This window comes from Apus apus, chromosome 13 (genome assembly GCF_020740795.1).
Source record: "Apus apus isolate bApuApu2 chromosome 13, bApuApu2.pri.cur, whole genome shotgun sequence".
Taxonomy (NCBI): Eukaryota; Metazoa; Chordata; class Aves; order Apodiformes; family Apodidae; genus Apus; species Apus apus.
Window position 1 is genome coordinate 16,258,127 of NC_067294.1, and position 21,959 is coordinate 16,280,085.

Genomic DNA, 21,959 nt, shown 5'->3' on the forward strand with positions numbered 1-21,959 from the left:
AAATGTTCCAGATGCATTGCCCATATTAACAGCTTCTCAGGAGAAAAAAAAAAAAAGAAAAGAAAAGAAAAGAATAGCATGTCTTCTTGATACCAAAGAGTGTGGTTTTAATTAGTATCAGAGTTCCAGCTCTTTTTGTGGCAAGAGTTTGAGGGAACGCTTTTTTAGCCTGAAAGCTCTAAACAGCTAGTAAACCCCAAGGAAAACATGAGATAAAAGTTACTCCTGGGCTTATACAAATACTGAAGTTCAGTCTGGGGGTGGAGGGGAATGAAACCCAGAAACTGATTGTTTCATGGTCACCTCAGTGTTCATTTGGCAAGAGAAGAGCCATGGGACCAAACCAGGTCTTTTGCTCTGCTCATTTCCTATTGCCTTGCACTGCATAATCCCTAACAATACCAGCATATGCCATCTGGCTTTGTTCTCCTCCCCAGTCAGCAGTTTTGGATCCCACCCCCCCCAGTTAAAAACCTGCTTTGAATTTAGTCCTTTTTGTTTCCCATAATCACCTACGGATCGGAGCAGGTTGTTGTTCTCTGCTGGAAGTGGTGGCACATGCTGGAGCTCCAGTGCTGGGGCTTGCTCCCTGCCTCAGAGCTGCTTGTGTTGCAGGCCAAGAGCCTAAGCCACAGGGCTGAGAAAAGGACCCTTTGCATCTTTTTATGTATTTATGAGAAACTGCACCTATGCCAGTGCTTCTGAGCCACCTGATGGAGCTTTCTCTGGAGCCCCAGGCCTTGTGTTTTCTCCCTTGCTTCCTTGTTACCACATGTGTGTTCCCAGCTGATGTTGGCCAAAGGGCTTGGAGGTGTTTTGGACAGGCTTCTAACTTTATTTATTGTCACAGCATGCAAAGGCTGAGGTCACTGGCTCTCTCTGTGCTGCTTATGAAAACTGGAGGCAGGGCAGGTGTTGTACAGGGAAGGACTTTTCTGTTAAGGTTACCAGCACTGGGGAAAAACAAATTGAATTGTGTTTCTTCATTGATTCTTTTTGCTGTGTTGAAGAAGGCCCTAGAAAGATTGGATTTTATTTTTTTTCCCCCTTCTGACCATATTGATTTTGCCTGTGAGTTTCTGGTGCCTCTGTGTATACACGTGTGGAGACTGCAGGTCCTGAGTTTTCTGATTTTGCTGATGTTTTCTGCAGGCCACTGAACTTGATGGTGCAATTATATTACAAGGAGAGAGATCATAAGATGAGAACTCAAAGCAGGAGTATTAGGTGCTTTTGTGAAAAACCTTTTTTAAAAAATTATCATTACTGTTTATTTATCTCAGACTTCTGACAAACCTGGGGGAGGGAAGGGGGCTCTGAAAGGTTCAGCTCTCCTTCCAAGGAGAGGCATAATGTGACTTGCCCACTTGTGACAAGACACAGTGTGACAGCTCACCTAGGACACAAGAAATCTGAATATTTGCAGTAATTCAGTGTTAGGGGAGGAGTTAATGGTCTCTTTGGAAGAGCTCGAGTTTCTGACTGTGGTTTTTCCTGGTGAGTCCTCCTGTGGTTTTTCTCTTTGACTTGGCTTCTCTTATTTCATGCTTTGAGATAAGGATGTCAATAAAGTAGGGACTTCATGTTTGTAAAAGGCTGTCAAAGATAAGTCGTTTCAGTCTCTGGAGCAAGGAATAGCAGCCTGGGGGGTGAGCAGGTGGCTGTTAATTAGCTTGGCCACCTCTTGCAATTCTCCTTACAGCAAATGTGTGCTGTCTAGAACCACAGGATGCTGCAGAGATTTCCTTCCCCTGCCTCATCTCAGTCCCCTCATCAGGAGAGCATTTGCAAGAGGTCAGTGATCTCTGTGAAGCTGAACCTGCCTCTGTTTGCACCATGAGGAGATGACCCAAGTCCTGCCCTTTCCTCTGGGCACTGCTAGGGTTCGTGGCTGCTGCGTGGAGATCAGAGCATCTCCTCCTCCTCATGCAGTGTTGTCAGAGAATCTCACAGGATCATAGAATCACGGAATAATTCTGGTTGGAAAAGACCTTTAAGATCATTGAGTCCAACCATTGAACTTTTTGAACCTGTGGGATCACACCATCAGGTCAGCACTGGTGCTCAGGTTGTAGCAGGTATCCCTAACAGGAGAGTTTTGCCCTCCCAGCTACAAAGGGAGAGGAGACAATAGGTCTTTTTCTGGACAGAGGAGACCTTCAAGGGTAGAGAAGGCTGGACCTTGGCTTTCTGCAAAGCTGCCAGGTGAGAGGAGAGACTTCTTATTGCAGGCCATAGCAAGGGGTGCATCAGTTTTCAGAGCAAGGTATAGAAGCAGGAAAGGTTAAGCAATGACTGGAAGGAATCCAGAAGATTTGAGGAGAGTGGGGAGAGAGCTAACCATGTCTTCAATTTAATCCAGAAATTTCTTCAGAAGATGCTCCGAGCAATCCTACTAACATTCTGTCATGGCATTAGGTGGATTACATTTTACAGATCCAGCAGCATTATTCCCTGTTGGTTCTCTCTACTGGTCTCTGTTGGTCTCACTTGGAGAACAGCTCCAACTCTCAGTGCATTAAGTCACTCCTTGAGCTCTTACAGGAAGGAGAAGCAGGTGGTAGGTGCTGAAGCCATCTCCTCAGGGTGGGATGGGACACAAGGTGGAGTTAGGACAATGTGGCAACTGTCCAGTGTGTGCTGTGCTCCTGTGGGATGCTGCTCCACGTGATGCAGCTGTGATCTTGATGCTGCAAGTCTGCAGGGAACTGCAGCACCCCTGTGACTGGGGTCAAGTCCTGCTGGGGGAGGATGCAGCTATGGAGAAATCCCCAGAAATAGGGGCAGAGCTCAAAAAGCAACCAAAAGAATGGGGTCTGTCACAGCTATCATCCCTGCCAGCTTCAGAGATGGTAGAGAGGGCAATGGAGTGGTATCCTGAGAAGTCCCTGCTCCTTACATCCGTTCAGCTCCTGCTCAGGATTTAAGCCTGTCAACATGTGGTACTGAAAAACAGGTGATTTTCCCACCAAACCCACAGGCTGACTTGCACCATCTCTCTCTGGGTTTCCTTTCTCAAGTCCTCAGGGAGCTGGTATACACACACTCTCAGGAAACGGGGCTATAGTAGATACACAATATTTTAGTAAAAGCATTTTAATGAGTCAGTTCCATTTCTTCTTCCTCTGTGCTGAATGGGAATGGTGAGGAAAAGCTGTTGCCTGCAAGGCAGGAGCCCCTTGGCCATTTGGGGTGGCTGAGGTGTTGCTGCAGCTGGGTGACAGGGAACTTGGATGCTTTCTGGGCACAGCCGTGGTGACTCTGCGGTGCTGAAGTCCTCCCAAGGCACAGACAGGCAGCTCTGAGCTTGTGCCCTCCACCATGGTTCAGCTCCCAAAGAAAACCTCTGCCAGGCCAAGTGTGGCTGTGCCAGGGGCACCAGCACAGCTCTGCTGGCCACCACCTCTCCCCTCTGCTGATACCACTTACAGCAGAGGCCTGCCCCTGAGATGTAAGATTTCTCCTGGTGTGATAACTGCTTTCCAAGCCAATATATTTCTTAATGTTACCAGAAAGTTGCTAATACCATATGGCAAGGCTCTCTGTATTTTTGCAGGACGACAAACAAATTGTTGCTGGATGCCAGACTGCTCTGGCAGAGCTTTATCACTGCTGCCTGCCAGCAGTAGCCTTGAGGGGATAGTAATAATTTGGGGTTGTTTACATCGCAGTTTTAAAATTGGGGTTTTCTTGAAGCGTGTGTGTGTTTAGTCTGGAAAGTTGGCTAAAAAAACCTCTGATGGCATCAAAGAGCAAAGGCACTCACTACAGCCCATGCAGGCAGTCTTGGCCCTTGATAATACCTCTGGCCTTCCAGGAGGAGGAGCATGTTGTGTTACAGGAGCTCCAGGTGGTTCAGAGGGAGCCAGCATTTGTAGGACAAGGGGATTTACCTGGCTAGGAGACACCAGCTGGCTTCTCCAAAGCCTTATCAGTGTATCTGGACCAGCTTGGCAATGGGTTGACTTTGGTCAAAGCCGAGGTTGAGCTTTTGTGAGAAGCTACCTTTGAAATACTGATGGTGGGAAACCAGGGTTCTGTATTATCCTGGGACGAGGAGAGTCAGGGATGAGCTCCCAGCCCAATGCCCTCCATGTACCCATGGCATTTAGTTGGATTCCCTGGGGCCTGCCTGCCCCAGGGCCTGTTCCCATATCCACATGTGCTGCAAAGATGTCAGGAGGTGGTGAGGGCAGAGGGGCACCCGGGGGTTTGCACTTGGAAACATGGATGCAGTCGATGAGGTGTTTGCACTCCTCAGCTTGTATATTTAAAACCACGCCTAACTGCATCTTGGATCTGGGGCAGAACAGGGGTTTGATGCTTATCCAGAAGTTTTTCCCAGAGTTGCACAGTATTTGGGTTGCTTGAAAGAGGCTTGTAAAACCTCACAGTCGCTGGGGCTGAAGGCTGAATTTGCAGCAGAAACACGACCAGGATCCGTGGGGTGTCGGGTTTAGTGGCGTGTGTTTGGGGAATCTCTTTGTGACATGTTCAGCCATAAACTATGAAACTTGGCATCTCATGTGAAAGCAGAACTTGCCCTGGCTTTGCTGGATCTGACTCAGATCTCATTTTGGACTCTAGGGTGGGATTGGTGTTTTTTTTTTTAAGTGAACTCTTCCCAGGCTTCCACTCCCCTGTGAGTTTCTTTTCATTTAAATCATCTAAATAAATGCAGTGGAACCTGAGGCCAAGCAACCTCAGACCCTGTCATACTTTGAACAGGGACCTAATCCCAAACCAGCATCAAGTGCCCAAAAATCTCTTGAACCAGGGCCCACAGGATAGCAAATGAGATGACAAGGCCAGGTCTTTTTTTTTTTTGGTTGAGCCATTAGAATCTTCTGCATTCATCTCATCAGGCTTTTTCCTGCAACCGGTGTAAAAAATTTTGATTTATTGTTCTGAAAACTTAGCAGCTGAGATTCTGATGGAATTAAAAGCAGAAGCTAGAATCAGCAACCACCCTCCTCCACTCTCAGCCCCCGATACCATGGGGTAACACTGCAGCCTTTCACAGCTGCTCCTTTCCCATTACTGGGCTACCTGAGGCATCACATTCAAACTGTGGTGGATGCTGGTGGAACTTGTATCTTCTGGCTCATCTGTCACAGTTTCGATTCAGTGCTGGAAATATATCAGGAGAATTCCCCAAGGAGGGCTTGGTAGATGCTGTGGTAGGGATATCTCAATGTATATATGGACACAATAGTTTGCCTTGTTACCTCTGGGTAGGTGCAACTGGCCAGACCCTGTCGTGCCCCCTCCTGAAGGGTCTGTGGGGGCTCTGCCCTTCCTTGGGAAGCTTCCTGAGGTGGGTATGGTGGTGTTGGGTTTGCAGAGCTGGCAAGCAGGAGCCCTGCTGGAACAGGTCCCCTCCTTGAGCTCGTTACCCAGCTTTTCCAGGAGTCCTGGCTCTGGGTGGCACAAGCATGTAATGATCCCAGAGAAGCCGTTTATGGTTGAGCCCAGTGCAGCTGCTCCCCAGTGTTTATTGCACTGGGGCTGCCTGGGCACAAAAGTGGATCAGTTCTGATGCTGCTGTTGTTCCTTCGACGTGGTTGGAGTTTCTGTGAGCTCACTGGACCTTGGCAGTGTTAATATTTGCTATGGGCAATGGGCCTTGTCCTGGTTCTGTGGCTGTGATGATGATCCCTGGGGTGTTTTGCACAGGAGTTGCTCTGGGGGTGGGGAAGAGAGGGGGAAAGGATGTGAATGAGGGTAATGAACTAACATGAAACTTTGTGAGTTTAGATGTTTTGTGGTGGTTTGGGGTAGAAAGTGGTTGATCACAGTGTTGCAGGTCATTCTGAAGCACTTTGGCTACTGATAAACACCTCGAGGCTTGGGAAGGAGAGATGGGAGAGGAAACGAACGGGGGTAGCTGGGGAACATGGGTGGGACGTGAGCTCACAAGAGAGGCTGAGCAGATGGAAGAGCTGTGCTTAGATGGAGCAGACCCCTTTATTTCACAACTGCTTAGAAACTGCACCAGAGGGTGGGTGTGGATGCCAGAGCCCTGAAGCCTTGTCTGAGCCAGAGACTGGTGTTCTTGGCACTGAATGGGGAGAGGCCTGTGCCACCACACAGGCCATTTCCCAACCTCTTTCCTTGGCTGGGCACTTGTGGGTGCTGTGGGTACCCTTGACTTGCACAGCCTGATGGATTTAGCCCAAAGGTCTTGTAGAAGGAGCACATTGTTGAGTACATTTAAGCCCACACTGTGCTACTGTGGTTGGATTCGTCTTCAGCTGCTTTGCCAGCAGAACATTAGTGTTCACAGGACATCATCTAACATCTTACAAGAATCATGTGACTACTTAAGGTCTGTGCTAAGTCTTTCAGTTTCTAAGCAGCCTGGATGGATGCTGATCCTCTCAGGTAGAAGGTTTTGCTTTGGTTAAACTGTGGGTAGAGGAGCTGTGTGTGACATGAGCTGTCAATCCTGGGAGCAGGGCTTCCTTGGATGCTAGTGGATCTGAGATGGGACTGGTGCTTAGCACACCATTTCACGGGCCAGGTGTTCAAGAGGCCCTTGTCCCATTTTAGCCATCCATGAGCATCTTCACTGAAGCTTCTCAGCACAGCCACAATGCTTTAAGTGTTTGCTCTAGAATAAAGCAAAATATCCTTTTGTTATTTTTAAAAATACATTTCTTCATTATTTTGTTTTGATGCTAGGAAGTCACAGCTGCTCAGATGAGGCTCTGAACATTGGACTTCCTCTCTGGGTTGTGTCTGGTCAGCAGAGCTGTGTAACAGGCAGATGGCTTTCTTGTGATTGATTCCTCTTTACCAAACTTCAATTGGAAATTGTTAAAATCACCAATTCTCTCTCTCAAATGGACATTCTGCAAAGTCAAAGTTCGTATTGCAGACTAAGCTCTCAAGCTTTTTCTTACCCCATGGCTGGAAGCTGTATATCTTCTTCCAAGGAAAAAAAAATGCCACCTTCTTGAAAGCTACATGACCATCTAATTTAATCCTTTCTGTCCTCAAGGAGCAAGTGTCACCGTAAAGCTGCTAACGTCCTGTCCCTCCTGTTTCTTGGTGGCTGCAGCTGTGTCATGCTGAATAGTTCAGTTTCCTAAGGTTAAATGTTGATAAAAATGATCTGAGAGGGCATCCCTGAGCCCTGGTCATGCCTCAGCCTGTTCAAAGCTGTGCTGTCTGCACCTTGCGCTGACACTTGTATCAAGTTGAATTGCTTTCCTCAGAGCATCTTATCTCCCAAGGACAATTTTTATGAGTCTTGAGCCATCTCTAAGAGGAGAGTGATGCTTATTCTAGCTGTTACTTTGCAAATACACCGAGGTATTCAACTTGCAATGAACCACAAAGTGCTGCAGCCTTGTCTTCCTCAGCTGGAAGCTGTCGAGATGCACAGGCAGGTGGATCCTGCTCTGCAAGGACTGTTTCTACTTGGTTTGGTTTTGGACATGAAGTGAGAATGTAGACTGATTTTGGAATGGAGAATAAAACTCTATGCTCCAACAGCAGCAGAAGTTAGTCCATTTGATAGGGCCATTATAGCACAGTGAAGGTCAAAGAAAAATAGATCTTGCTAAAATATGGTTTGGTTCTTGATATTTTCTTACATTGTCTTTGGGCACTTAAGGATATTAGGTTTTCCTAGTAGAGGAGAAGTCTAAAAAGCCTTGTGTACTTGTTGTGTACAGAGGAAATTTGTCATTCACAGGCTGGAGCAATTCTTCATGATCATTTTTTATGGATGGCACATGATTTGATCACGGATTTCTCTTTTCTCTTAGTAATACAATTTGACATGAAGAGAACTAATGCCATCCTGTAGACAATCAATGACCTTTCTTTGTCTTAGATTCCACTGATTTAAACTTGCCTGGGGCAAAGTGGTGTCCGTGCCAGACTGTCAGCTGGATGAGATTGCACTTGTTTGAAATGATAACTTTAAAAGTCAGCATGTATGTTTGTTTAATGTGTGTAAACCTGGGGTTTACCAGTCTTGCTATGGGGCCATCAACTCTTACAGTCCTGTGTTCTTGCTCCACTCACCATCTAGACCCACTGTTTTAAACAATAAATTTTTAAAAAGAAAATTCAACGTTGGCATATGTCCCCATGTAATGAATTTAAGCCTACATGAAATATGTGCTGCTGCTCTGGGTTGGCTTTTCTGGAAAGCTGAGGACTAGCCTGTGGATCTCAGCAGGGACTGAGAAGGATGCTCTGAAAGGAAGCAGAGCCAGCCCTGGCCGTGGGTTTGACCAGCAGGTTGTGCTTTGTTTGGAGGGTCAGAATGACTTCCCAGCTCTTCCTGTAGCTGGCACCTAGAGGCATGGGTGCAGCTGGATCAGGGAGGTGCAGGTAGTGATAGATGCCTTAGATCTCCTCAGATGTCACATCTCAAACCTGCCTGTGGTTTCAGCTCTCCAGATCAGTGCCTTCCTATGGCAGCAAAGCTGCAGTTTTGACTTAAATTTTCCTAAATTATCTATTGGTTTAAAACATGTCATTTTTAAAGTGATTAGATTTCCCATCATTAATTACACAAAGTTCTCTGAGACGCAGTTAGGAATTTCTATTAACCTGTTTCCTGATGAAGCCAACCTCATTTGCTCTAATTATGGCTGTGTGCTGTCCTGCTGGCCTGTTGGCAATAAACCTGCCTGTGGAGAAGGAGCAGGTGAGGAGCCATGTCCTGGCGTGGCCTCAGCCCTCCTCCCTCCATCCCTGCAAACACTCTTTTCATCTCTGTATCTTCCTGTTCCTCCTGTGGCAAAACACTCTTCAGGGCAGTCCAAGGGCTGCTGAAGAGTGATTAGCTACAAAAGTGGAATTTTTGAATGAAAAAACATTCAAAAGGAAATTCTCAAGAAAAGAAGGACAGGAAATTTTTTAGCCTTTCTCTCCCTTCCTTGGCTTCTTGCAGCTTGTGGTGTGACCAGTGCAAACAGACACGGGGCTCTGCAGAGCTGGCTGCTCCCGTCCCACGTGTCCAAGACTCTGTCCAATTTTGCGTGGTCTCAGGAGGGACAGGATGGACCACCCTGTGCCTGTGGCAGGTGGGGGCAAAACCAGGAAACATGGCTTGGAAACTGGGCCTCTGCATGGAGATGTGCCCTCTCTTCTGAGAATCCCCTCCACCAGGTTTTGTATTACTTCCTTGCTTCCTGAATGCACTTAGCTGTCCTGTATACATAATTAACCTCTGGCAGACACTTTTATTGAACTGCCCATCATGACTCCTAAGTATTTTCCTCAGAGGATTGTGCAGGTTCAGAGGCCAGAGAGCTGGAGGAAACGTGCATGGAGCTGAGTAACTCTTGGCAGTTATAGCTGCAGCTCCCCTGGTCTTCCAGGAGTAAGAATGTGCATTTGGGTCAGGAGAGGTCTCTGCGGTGAGGATGCCTTGCCATAAATCCAGGATGTTGACCATCAGGATGCTTATGGTGGAGCTGCCCTGGTAGTGCCTATAAAGTGAGCAAGGATGGGTTGGCCCAGCAGCCAGAGCACTCAGATTTGCTGTGCTGTGAGGGGTTCACATTCCCCCCAGCACTGCTGGATCTGGCAGCGGCCAAATCCACCTCCTTGTCACATGTGCTGACCTACCTTTCAGAGGTGTACACGGGAAGGGGGAGAGGTGGCAGTGCTAAAAGCTGTGACATTAACATTGCTCCTGCCTTACCTTCTTCCACTCGGGATTTTCCAGGCTGTGCAGAGGGAGTTTGAGCTCTGACTTAGAGCTGAGCTTGTACAAAGCCACAGAGCAGTAATATGCTTCCTGAAAACCATATGTCCCAAGGTACAGGCTGTGTGAACAGCTCTGGGGCTTTACAGGGGGTGTCAGTGATGCTGGGTGCACCAGCCCTTGGTCCTCAGCTGGGGATGCTGCAGGAGGGGCTCAGCAGGGCTGCCAAGCTGTGCATCTCCTGAAAACTCAAGCCTTCCATGCTGCCACTGCTCTGAAATGTAGGAAATACGGGGCAGGATTTCTTCTGTATAGTGCAGTGAGTTAAACCTAGCAGTGCCAGCATCTGAGGGAAATTTTCAGCAAAGATTTGAAATAATTGCTGAGCTCAGTGGGTGCACTTTGTGCTGGGGGCTGGCCTGAGACACAGCACGGTGGGGTACCACTGCTTGGGAACCCCTCTGTCTGTCTGTAGAGGGGAGGTGGGGAGAGAGGCAGAAAAGATCCAGGGTATTTCCTTGCAAAAAACACCTCTTGGAAACCTTTTGCTTGAGCAGTATCTTTCCCTGCTCCAGGATCTTGAGGAAGAGGGGGTTTGCTTTCCTTGCTTTCCTTTCCCTTTGAATCTTGCTTGTATGGAGAGCTTGTGTCTCCACAATTTGACTTGGAGCCTGGGGGGGCTGACCTTGCAGAAAGGTGATAATTAGACAGGAGAGTCCCCCCTGTCTCACTTGAAGGGCTGAGTCTGGCTGCTCCCTGTGCCACGCTGACATTCCCAGGTCCTCACAGAGGTGTTTCCTATGGGTCGATGCTGGTATTTGCAGCACATCGCCAGTGCATTCAGACTCCTTACCTAGAGAGCTTCTGATTGCGTTTGAGGAGGGGGGAAGTGTTTTAACATAAGCTTAGCTACCAAAGCTTAACACAGCATCACTTGTAGGGCTTAATTTGTGCCCCAGTCTTTGCAAACAGAGAAAGCTTTCAGTCCTGGAAGAATCTCTCCCCACACCGCCGTGTTACCCGAGCCTCTTGGGCCAGCTCATTGTTGCCTAAAACCCGAGTGAAGGATTTGCCGGTGCCCACTGAGCCAGATTTGTGCAGCACAAATGAGAAAACCTGCCTGGTTTTGATGGGAAAACCATCAAAAGCTGCTCAGGTGGCTGAACGTGGCAGGCAGCGGGGACAGGGCGGGGGCGGCGGCTGCACCTGCCACCGCTTTTGGCTCCGGCTGGTGGCACAGAGTTCCCCCCGAGCAGCAAGCTGTTCATGGCAGCAGTGCCTCCCTCCCAGGAGTGCCCCCGCTACGACAACAAAGAGCCCTTTGATCCTTTCCATTTGGAGAACTTAAAACGAGAAAGCCAAACTACAATAAGACCAAGTTGGGTCATAAAAAGGAGAAGCGGGAGCACCAAAGCGCTCGGCGGTGTAATTGTAGAAGCAGCAAATGCTTTGGCACTTCATTCTGCTCTAGTGTCAGTTCAGCATGTTTCACGTTTAAGACTGGAGAGCCCGTGTGCCAAATGCTCTGTGCAAACAATCCAGCACTGCCCCTCTGGGAGCTCAGGGCACTGGGAATGCTGCTGCAGCCCTGGCCGAGGCCATCACCCCAGGGGAGTGAGCAGTCCCAAACTGGAGATGGTTCCTTCTGGACTGGGAGCCTTGGGCAGCTGCTGCCACTCTAACCAGCTTGGTGAAGGAGCTAGGACTACTGGGGGCCACCACATTGGCAGCAGCTCTGGGTGTCCAGGGCTGGTCCCCAGCTGTTCCCTGCTGGAGATGCTCCTGGAGCTGATACTTCAGGCTGCCTGGGCTTTACTGGCATGGCTGGGCTTTCCCTTGCCTCTGTGCAGACCTGGCTGATGCCTGAGGGGTTTCTGTGGAAGGCGGTGCTTAGATCAGGCATTTAATAAGAAACTAGATATTCTTTATAGACCTTCTTTCCTGTGAGGGCGCTGAGACACTGGAATATCTTGCCCAGAGTAGTTGTGAAAGCCTCATCCCTGGAGGTGTTCAAGGGCAGGTTGGATGGGGCTTGGAGGAACCTGGTCTAGTGGAAGGTGTCCCTGCCTATGCAGGGGGTTGGAACTAGATGGTCTTGAAGGTCCCAAACCCTTCTGTGATTCTGTGGCATCAGAAATCTGGCTAAGAGCTACTGCATCTTCCCACAGCTGTTAGGGATGTGTTGAAACAAGAAAATGCTCTGAATTATTTCTATGCAAAGAGCTGAGCTGCAAGTTGTCACCTTTGTGGTGGCGTGTCCTTGTCACAGGGCCAAGCAGCAGCTCCTGGGCTCAAAATCAGCAACGTGGGGGTAGCTCCTCACAGGCACAAGGGCACTGGGGCTGGGTGTGGGTGCTCCCCCATCACGTGTCGGTGCTGCCACATCGGGCAGGTCCTGCACAGCTCTGGGGCTTGCAAGCTTTGTTTGAAAGGATCCTTTCGAGACACATCTCCACGTTCTGAAGGGCAAGGGCTCTGCAAGGTGTGTGCTGACACTACAGGGTGGCTGGATGCAGCTTGGCAGCAGGGAGTGATGCTCAGCCAAAGCCATCTCCCTTTTCTCTTTGGGGGAGCGAGGGGATGGGTGTCAGACCCAGTTAGGGACACAATTAGACCTGAAGTGATGAGCACATGGTGAAAACGAGATCACACTTTAAAAATATTGAAAACCCTTGTAAATTGCTTTTTCCCCTTGTAAGTTTCCATAGGTCCAGCTCTCTGTTAGGTAATGTGTGAGTGATTTATTCTATTGGGGATTATAATAGGTGCTGTAAAATCTTCTTGAAAGTATTTCACAGAATCTTAGGGGTTGGAAGGGACCTCAAAAGACCACCTAGTCCAACCCCCCCAGAGCAGGGTCACCCAGAGCACATCACGCAGCAACGTGTCCAGGTGGGTTTTGAACGTCTCCAGAGAAGGAGACTCTATAACCTCTCTGGGCAGCCTGTTCCAGGGCTCAAAATCATTGAAAATCATTTGTCTGTCTCTGACGTGTCTTAGCACGCACAGGAATGCTGTGTTTGGGGAAGTGAGCTCCTTATCCTGATTCATCTTGAGGTACTTGTAAATGTTACTGTAATTTCGTGTTATCAAATTATTTAGCTCTTCCTCTTCCAGAATGGAGTTACTTTATCTCATGCACCTTGTTTACTTCAAATTAGCCCTGAGGCTGGCCTGAAGTTGCACCCTGTTATTCCTACACCTCCTGTCTCTGACTTAGACTCTGTCGGCAAACCTGAAGGTATAAGTAAATACTTTTTTGTTATTAATAGAATAACTTCCCCCTCCTACACACTCCTTTTCTTTTCATTCCAGTCTTCATTTTCCATGAGAAACTGCCATTGCAGTGCGAGCGGAAACCTCCCAAATTGCATGAAAACGCCTTAATTCTCCTAGCAACAAGGTCAGGGCTCAGATCCAGGACCTTTCCACGAGCGTGGGGGAAACAGCCCTTCCAATTACCTGCTCCCCCTGCGGTACGGATCCGGTCGGCTCATCAGCACCTGGGTTTGGGTGGATTTGAAACTCAGCCATGGTATTGTTCAAAAATTCTCCATTCATTGGGGAAGGGTTTGTAGTGGGCTGAGCCCTGAGAAACCTGGGGCTGGTTTTATGGCTTCCCATTGAAACCTGGTGGAACCCCGTGGTGTCGACTGATTTCCCCCCTTCCCCTGCTCATGTGGCTTTGATCAAACCCGGGGCTTGGAGAATGACTCCCCCAGGAGCTGGAACCACTGAGCTTTGCCCAGTTCTGCCCTTCATTAGAGTGTTTGTGAGCGTCCAACTGTAGGGGATAAAATCAGGACCTTTGTGCCTAGCCCAGTATGGAGAGTGCTGGTCCTGTGGCACAGCTGGCTCTGCCCCTGAATAGGGGGCACGTATAGGGAACACGTTTAGCATGTTGGATGCAGAAGTTGCCATGATCTCTCAATGGGACTTACCCGTGGTAACAAAACCCCTCAGGGAGGGTGGTGCATTCATGATTTTAGGGTAAACAGCCTCCTTTGGGCATCCACCTGCTTTGGTGTGGGGTTCTCCATGGGCTGTAGGTTTATATCTGCTCCACTGTGAACCTCCATGGGCTGTAGGTGGATATCTGCTCCCCTGTGAACCTCCATGGAGTGCAGGGGACAGCCTGACTCATCGTGGTCTTCACCAGTGGCTGCAGGGGAATCTCTACTCTGGTGCCTGGAGCACCTCCTCGCAACTCCTTCTTCACTGACCTTGGGGTCTGCAGACTTGTTTGTCTCACATATTGTCACTCCTCTCTCCTGGTTGCCGTTGCACAGCAGTTTCTCCCCCCTGCTTCTTCAATATGTTATCCCAGAGGTGCTGCCACCATCCCTGGTGGGCTTGGCCTTGGCCAGTGGTGGATCCATCTTGGAGCCAGCTGGCATCAACTCTGTCAGACACAGGGGAAGCTTCTGGCAGCTTCTCACAGAAGCCACCCCCATAGCCCCCCTGCTGCCAAAACTTGGCCACACAAAACCAGTATACCCTGTTTGCCTAAATGTGGCCCCAGAGCTGGGTGGGGGCCTGGCAGCTGGGGTAGTGATGGGGAGGTGGGTTTGTGCTTGGCATTGGGAATGGAGTCCCAGCAGGACTGGTGGTGCAGGGTGGCTGGGGAGCAGCACTCGTGCTCAGGAGCTTCTGACCTCCAGCTCTGCCTCTAATCCTGGCTCCCTCTGCCAGGAAGAATGTTGTTTAGGGACATGGTTTCCTAAGCCAGGTACTTGAGCTCTGGGTGTCTGCTGAGATTGGAAGGTGGGGAAAGGGGAAGGACCATGACCTTTCTGCCACCAGAGACAAAACCCTCTTCCAAACAAAAACCAACCCTGGGAGAGCAGAGGTGTAAAACCAGGCAGTTGTGTGTCCCCCCTGTGGCAGTGGAGCTGGGGTGGCTCTGGTGGCTGAGGACACTGCTGTCCCACAGGCTGTAGGGGCATCAGGATGCCAGCAGGACACCAGCCCATCCAGGGAGCCACTCTGGCGTGGGAACAGCCCTTTCCACTGCTGCTGCTGCTCAAGGATGGGGGTTGGAACCGAGCCTGGGGTGTTCAATGTGGTTCTGAAAGACCAGGGGCTGGAGTGGGGTCAGCCCCTCAACACCTGCTGCACCCCCAGCTCATCTCCTGAGCTCCAGGCATGTTTCATTTGCTGGTGTCACACCCAGGATGCTGTGGGGAGGGTTTCCAAAGCACTGGAAGGCTTAGGCTAAGGCGTGCAATGATTTGAGTGGGATTTGGGTAGTTATGGATGCAAACCTAGAAGGTATTTTGGGAAACAGATCAGCAGTGAGCTATGGAAGTGGCGACGATGTTGTTTGGCCCGTGTGAGATTCTGCTTTTTGTATTTTTGCTGGTGTTTCCCTGACACGAGTTCAGTTCACCCTCCTTTCCTCATGGAAAAAGCAAAGCTAAATGTCCTGCCTTGCCTCCAGTTGAAGGAGCTGGACTGGGTGAACTTAATTGCTGTCTTGGAAAAAAACCCTATTCTCCTTGGATAGGAGCGTTTCAAAAAAGTGAAATGATGACCTCATGCTTTCGTGCTTTTCAAAAATTCATTTCTATTTCAACTGATGTTTGTTACGGCTCTAATTAACAATGTTTGAACCAAAAACAAGGTCCAGATGTGATGGCTTTATTTCTGCCAATTTGGGTTTTGGTCACTGAACTTGCGTTTGGATAATGAATTTTTTTTTCATTTTCTTTTTTTTCCCCCCTCTTTTCTTTGTTCTCCTCTTTCAGCCCGATGGCACCAGCAAGGAGTGTGTCTTCATTGAAAAAGTCCTGGAAAACAACTACACAGCACTGATGTCAGCAAAATATTCAGGCTGGTATGTTGGATTCACCAAAAAAGGGAGGCCAAGGAAAGGGCCCAAGACCCGGGAAAACCAGCAAGATGTACATTTTATGAAGAGGTACCCAAAGGGGCAAGTGGAGATACAGAAACCTTTCAAGTACACAACAGTCACCAAGAGGACTAAGAGAATACGACCCACCAACCCCAGTTAAAAATAGACAAAACCAGTGTCACAATAAGAAACCACAAAAATGAAAGAAACAAACAAAAAAAAAAACCCGAAAAAAAAACCCACAAAAAAACCCACAAAACGAACAAAAAAAAAAAAAAAACCTAAACAAAAACTGCACCAGAGGAATATTTTTACATTAAAAATAAGGAAGAAGCTCTATTTTTGTACATTGTGTTTAAAATAAAAATAAAAATTAAAAAAAAAAAAACCACAACAAAACCAACAAAACTAATAAAAGACTTAGACGGGCAAATGCTGGGGAAAAGCTGTTAGGGATTTATTGTGACTTGAAAAAAGCAAAATGAACTGCTCTATTTAAATTGACTCCTTGTTTGTGGATGACACACAGGTGCTTTTTTTTTTTTTTTTTAATGTTTAGTTTGGAAAGGACAACTTTTCAAGCCAATCCCCAGAGGAAAAAGAAAAAGGAAGCGTGACGCGAAAGAAAGGAAACAAAAAAAAACAAAGGAAACAAAAAAAAAAAAGGAAAAAAAAAAAAAGAAACCAAAGAAAAAAAAAAAGACAAAAACACAACCCCAAAGTTCTTTCCCAAAGTTCCCCAGCCCCTGAGAAGTGCCGGGTTTGCAGGGATCTGGGGGTTGCCCCGGCCGCGAGCGCCGCAGGTTCCCGGGGAGCTCTCGACGCCTGGATCTTCTGTAAACCCTTTTCTGATGACATAAGGTGTCACGGCTCCGTGATCCTGCATGATGCTCAGTTCTGGAGAATGCTGCTAACTACATTCAAGTGACTACAAGATGACCTAGTACACCAATGATAAGGGAATATTTTAAAACCAGCTATATTATATATATTATATATATATAAGCTATTTATTTCACCTCTCTGTATATTGCAGTTCCATGAACCAAGTATTACTGCCTCAACAATTAAAAAAAAAAATTATTTAAAAGACATGGACCTATTTTTGCTCTTCACCCTTCTTTCCCCTTCCCCAGTGATGGTTTTTTTAATGTGTATTTATCTTTAATGTGAGGGCAGCAGGCCACGTCTGGGGCACTTCCCCGCTGTAAACTTCATGAGCCATTTTGCAGTTTCTCCTTTTCCTTCCTTCTCCCTTCTTGTTCCCACAAGGAAGAAATCTTGCATGGGCTGATGATGGGCTGAGAGTGGGGCAATCCACACTGAAGTCTGAGACTTTTCAGTCCAACAAATCTCACCAAGCAGAAGGTAAACTGGAAAATTAACACTGGAGTCACTCAACACCAAGTTCATGTGGCTTCTGTTTCCTTCACTGGGGATTTTGAGAGGGGCTGTTTCTTTCAGCTATTTAATTCAATATTTTCTCTCTTAAAACTTGACCTAGACTGGCCAAATCCCTCTCCCTTTGTAGCTTTCCCAGCCCCTTGGTGCTTGGCACTCCTGGTGGGTCAAGAGCCAGCTTTCCTCCTGGGTGCTCTGCAGAGGACTTGGATGGTGTAAAGATGTGAAACTGTATCTACAGAAGGACCCACACAGTGGGTTGGGTGAGACAGCATTGAACAGAGAGGGGGGGGAAATAGAAGGATGATGAAGTAATTGACCTCAAATTTTAGCCAAAATGGCAGTTGAGGCCAAGTGAAGCTGGAAGGAGAAGCTTACTTGACTTTTTCCTTCTCTCTCTGTGTGCAGCCCTTGCTACACTCCCTGATTCCAACCAGGGCTGAAAATGCTCAAAGCCACTAAGAAAGCTTTTTCTTGTTAATCAGAAGAACAACTCTCCCCAGAACAAGCTTTCTCAAGATAACTTTGAGGGCTGCAGCCAAATCCTGCAGATCAAAGCCGTTTGGGAGATGGTGCAGATAAGCCTGCAAGCTTGAGGATGCTTATCTGAACCAATCTCCAAACCTCACAAGCCTAGAGAAAAATGAACAGTGCTAAACAGGGTCACTTTGTGCTGCTTCATGAGAGTCTGGGCAGCCTTACAGGTGATGCCCTCACCCCAACAAAGCATGGGTGGTCACTCCAGCAGCCCCCCTCCCAGTGAACATACTGGGAGCTGCTCTCTTGACACACCTGGAGACCAGCACGGTGGTGGGACCTGATGACCCAGTGGTGGAATTGGTTGGTGGGGGCTGGGAGGCTTTGCCAACTTTGCCTTCAGATTGATTCATGTGGGAGAGATTTGGGGAAAGTTCAGAGGAGCACTGGGAGTGGGTGATTGGGAGCGGCTGGAGATTTGATGTGTTGGTGCCTTCAAGATGAGAAACCCAGTTGACTTCCAGGGTGAGAAAGGATTTATGGGTGCCTTTTTTCTTCTTGAAATATCACCATGGCCCATGGCCCTGATGATTTCACTGTCAGAACAACAGAGTTAGTTTGCCATCGGGGAAATTTGAAGGGGTGGAGGTGGTAAATGCTGGAGAAGGCTGGGCAAAAGGGAACTCCTGTGAGGCTGAGAGCAACCAAGAAGGAGCTGATGCCCATCCTGCAGTGCTCACTGGGCTTGAAGACTGGCACATGGGCCACTAGGGGCCCTGCAATTGTCACTAAGGGCCTCTGGCACTTGTATCATCAAGTTACAAAAATGTTTACTAGACAGCAGTGAGACATGTTCCTTGGGTTGTGAAAAGTCAGTGTGGTGAGAAGATATGGTGCTCACCTGGGTTAGGTGCTGTTGGAGAGATCTGTTGGCTCTGACTAGTTGTGTTTGAATGTCTGCTCTTTAGGCAGGAGCAAAATTGAAAAGAATTCACACCAGGTTCCCTTCAGAGAACCTTCATGTCGGGCAGAAGAGTGCTGGGGTGGGGGGGGGAAGGAACAACATTAAAGAAATGAAGAGAGGCTGGGGAAATCCATCCAGTGCCCAGTGGTGGACAGCTTTGTTCTTGTGGCCACCAGGCACGTGGTGTTGCCATGCCTGGGTTGTCCTTGGTGGTTGGGCTCGAGGCTGCAAGTGGCTGTCAACATCCCTGTTGGACAAGCCTCTCTGCTGACCTCCAGAGTAAAGCAGCAGCTTCTCGGTGGTGTTCAACATCTCTTCCTTTCAGAAAGTCTTTGGGCTCCCTGAATGTGAGCTGAGATTCCCCTGTGTAGGTGATTGTATTTTATTTCTTTTGTAATTGAGCATCGTTAACGAGGATTTAATTACTATTGTGGAAATAACCTCAACAGCAAGGAGCGTAACTCTAGGCGATTGCTCGTGGCCACTGATGGCATGAGTGTGTGTGGAGCTCTGGGTGGGCACCCTTGGAACACATGCACTGCTTAATTGGATTAATAAAAACACGTTGTAGCTACTGTTCCAGGAATGCTGCTGGATTTGTAGCAGGGTTTTCATAGCTGAGATCAGATAGTGGCTCACTCTGATCATGCCCTGGTTGGTTTTGTCATGAAGCAGGAGACAGGGGCCTCTGGGCACACTGAAATGTGAGTCCATCCCAGGAGGGAAGCTTAGAATCACAGAATCATTTGGGCTGGAAAAGACCTTTATGATCATCATTGAACATTGGGCTTTGTAGATCCAGGGAAGCTTCTTGTCAGTACTTTGCGTGTGTTGCACAAACCAAAGTGCTGTTTGATGGAGACCTTCTGGGTGGTGGGTTTCCCGTGCTGTTCCTGTCAAGGGTTGACAGTCCAAGCTCAGCCAGGCCCTGTGTCTGGTCCAGGTAGGACAAACCATTCATTATGGCATTGTCATGACCTGCGTGGGATTCACCACTGGCTGACAAGACAGAGTGTCCTGGTCCCTGTGCACAGGATCTGCCAGCTCACCAGGGAGCTTTCCTGGACCATGGAGCTGCCAGTGAGAGGAAGCGGTGGACCAAGCTGACATTCCTGCAGCTGGAGCCCTGAAGCTGGTGTGGTCTTTCCTGTTCCACAGCCTTGTTGTTCTGCCTCTACCGTGTTGGTGCAAATGCAGGTGCTGTGGCAGGCTCCATGCCACAAAGCTGGGAGGGTGTTGTGTCTGGTCTGCCCCACTGGAGCCTGAGCTGCCCCTCTTGCCTACAACAGGCTTTTGGCAACGTGTCTTTGTGGAGCACGAGCAGGTGAAGCTTGGTGCTTGTTTTCTAGGGCTGTCCTTGCAGTCTTGTGTAGCTCAGGATCACCTCGTGGTGCTGGTTCCCAGGCTTGTGTTTAGAGATGAGCCTTTGGCAGATGTGAAGCCTGTTCCAGGAGCACACTGGCAGCTCTGGCTGGGCCCTTCTGCAAGCAGGGCTTGTTGCACCTGTCCAGAGGAACTGCCTTCCTGGGCAGAGGGATCCATCCTTTCAGCTACATCACGTCTTGCACACCCGTGTCTGTGGCACCTGCACAATTAATACTAGATCTTGGGAGTGCAGCTGATACATCCCTCCAATGAATGTTGCAAGGTGATGAAGAAAATACTCAAGTCTGGGGAAGGGATCTTTCCCTAGAGCTCAGTGATGAAAGGTAAGACCGAGTTTTTATGTCCGTGACTCCTGGAGTTAAGGCCACAGCCTACACGGGCAGGATGTGGTAGTGCCCGTGATCCTGGTGTGTGTGCATGGGAACAGAGCAGAGCTTGGGGAGGATCCTGGAGAGCACTGTGAGGCCTGAACTCAGCTCACCCCCCTGGCTGCACTGCCCTGAGGTGTCCTGCTCTCTGCAACATTTCTTCACCTCAGCTCGAGGAAGGTGGGACTCAGGTCTGGTTTCAGCAAAGGCCCAGTCTACACCAGCTCTGGCAGCAAGGCTGCACGGGCACAGGCATTGTGCTGTGGGCAGGGGTTCACCCTGTGGATGTCCATCAGCTTCCCCAGGAGCATTCTGGTGTCTCTGTGCTTTCACAAAAGCTGTGGGATGAGACCTCAGGCTCCAGCTGGAGAAGGTGCTCTAGCAGTTTGGTTTGTCTAGAAGAGTTTGTCCACCAAGGAAGATCTGATTGAGCAAACAGAGTTGGATCTGATAAGCTGGGCAACAGAAAACATGGGTGAACTTGGCTCTAAGAGCTGTGTCAACGTAACTACCTTTGAAAAATCAGGTTGTGATATGTGAAAAAGTGTGTGTGTGTGGAGTGGTGGTGGTCCTGCTGCCGGGCACTGAATTGCTCTCCAGTGGGGGTATCTGCCAGTGAAGGGGAAGGAGGGGTGAGCGCGTTGCTGCAGCTGCAAATACCCCCTGCAAACCCAGAGCCCTGCTCTGTCCCACTCAGAAGAGCCAGACAAAGGTTGGGCGGCCCCAGGGAGAAGGGCTTTTCTCTCCTGTCCCCTCTCAAGGCATGAAACGTGGTGGTTTGTATCTGCTGTGAGGGAAGGCAGGTATATTCCTATGCAGAATTTCCTGGTGTGGTGCCAAAGGGTGGAAGTTTATACTTAAGATTCACTACAGCTGTTTAAAGTGCCTGTGTCCCGTGCCAGCTGTACCACCTGAATGGCCAAGGGATATATATAAAACTTCAATTATTTTTTTTGAATGTTTGTTGTTATCCATTTGGAGATGGATGAGAGGAGATTCCTCACGAGTGATGTAACCTACGTAGACTCTGTTATTTCCAACGGTGAGAGCTGAAAAATTAGGGAGGAAAAATCAGGTCAAACTGAAACTCTTCCTTTTTGTTGTTTTTTTGTTGTTGTGGGGTTTTTCTTAATGTGAGACAAAGTACTGGATGGAGAGATTTGGGGTTACCAAAACCTTTTCATTCACCCTGTTGAACAATTTATTTCATCTCTTAAAACACAGATAATTTTGAAAGGGGAAAAAAAAAATATAAAAATAATAAGAGGAGCCAGAAGTTTTGCTTTGAAAGCAAGAAACAGTATTTGGTGGGTAAAAAAATCTCACCTGCCTGTTTCTCAGCTGACACTGGTTTCCAGGTCTCTGAATAGATTTCAGCCTCCTCTAGAACTGCCCTTCTGTGGCATTTCACTCTTTCATTAGCAAACACCACCTCCCTCCACTGGGCAAGGCCCTGGATGAGAATTCCCACTGCCTTTCCCTGGAGCCTGAGGGGTCCAGAGCCCAAACCTTCTCCAGGTTGATCATGTCTTACCTGTTTTGCTGCCACCCCCTTTTCTCCAGAGCCTGAATCCTGGCTGATGGGAAACAAGCTCCTAACATTGTTTCCTTTCTCCCATGGCATTTTAAGCTTGTGACACCCACCTTATGGTGCCAACCCAAAGAGATGGAGACCACGAGCATCCCCATCAGTACACCACCTGCAGAGGCCCTGTCCCACAGCAACGTCTGGCACATGCTGGGGTCTCCCTGGCAGTCAAGAGCCACGGATTCAGTGGTCACCCACAGAGACAAGCCAAGCCATGAGCTTGGGGCTGCTGGTGACCATTGCAGTAC

At 48.5% G+C, this 21,959-nt stretch overlaps 1 protein-coding gene across 1 annotated transcript in view; it reads left to right on the forward strand.

Moving 5' to 3' along the window:
- FGF18 (fibroblast growth factor 18) overlaps positions 1-15,926 on the forward strand; it is a 72,768-nt gene extending 56,842 nt beyond the window's left edge. Inside the window, exon 5 of the mRNA XM_051631111.1 lies at positions 15,421-15,926. Coding sequence (XP_051487071.1) covers positions 15,421-15,687 — 267 coding nt within the window. The 3' untranslated portion in view covers positions 15,688-15,926. The remainder of the gene's footprint in view (positions 1-15,420) is intronic.
- The last annotated feature ends 6,033 nt before the right edge of the window (positions 15,927-21,959 follow it).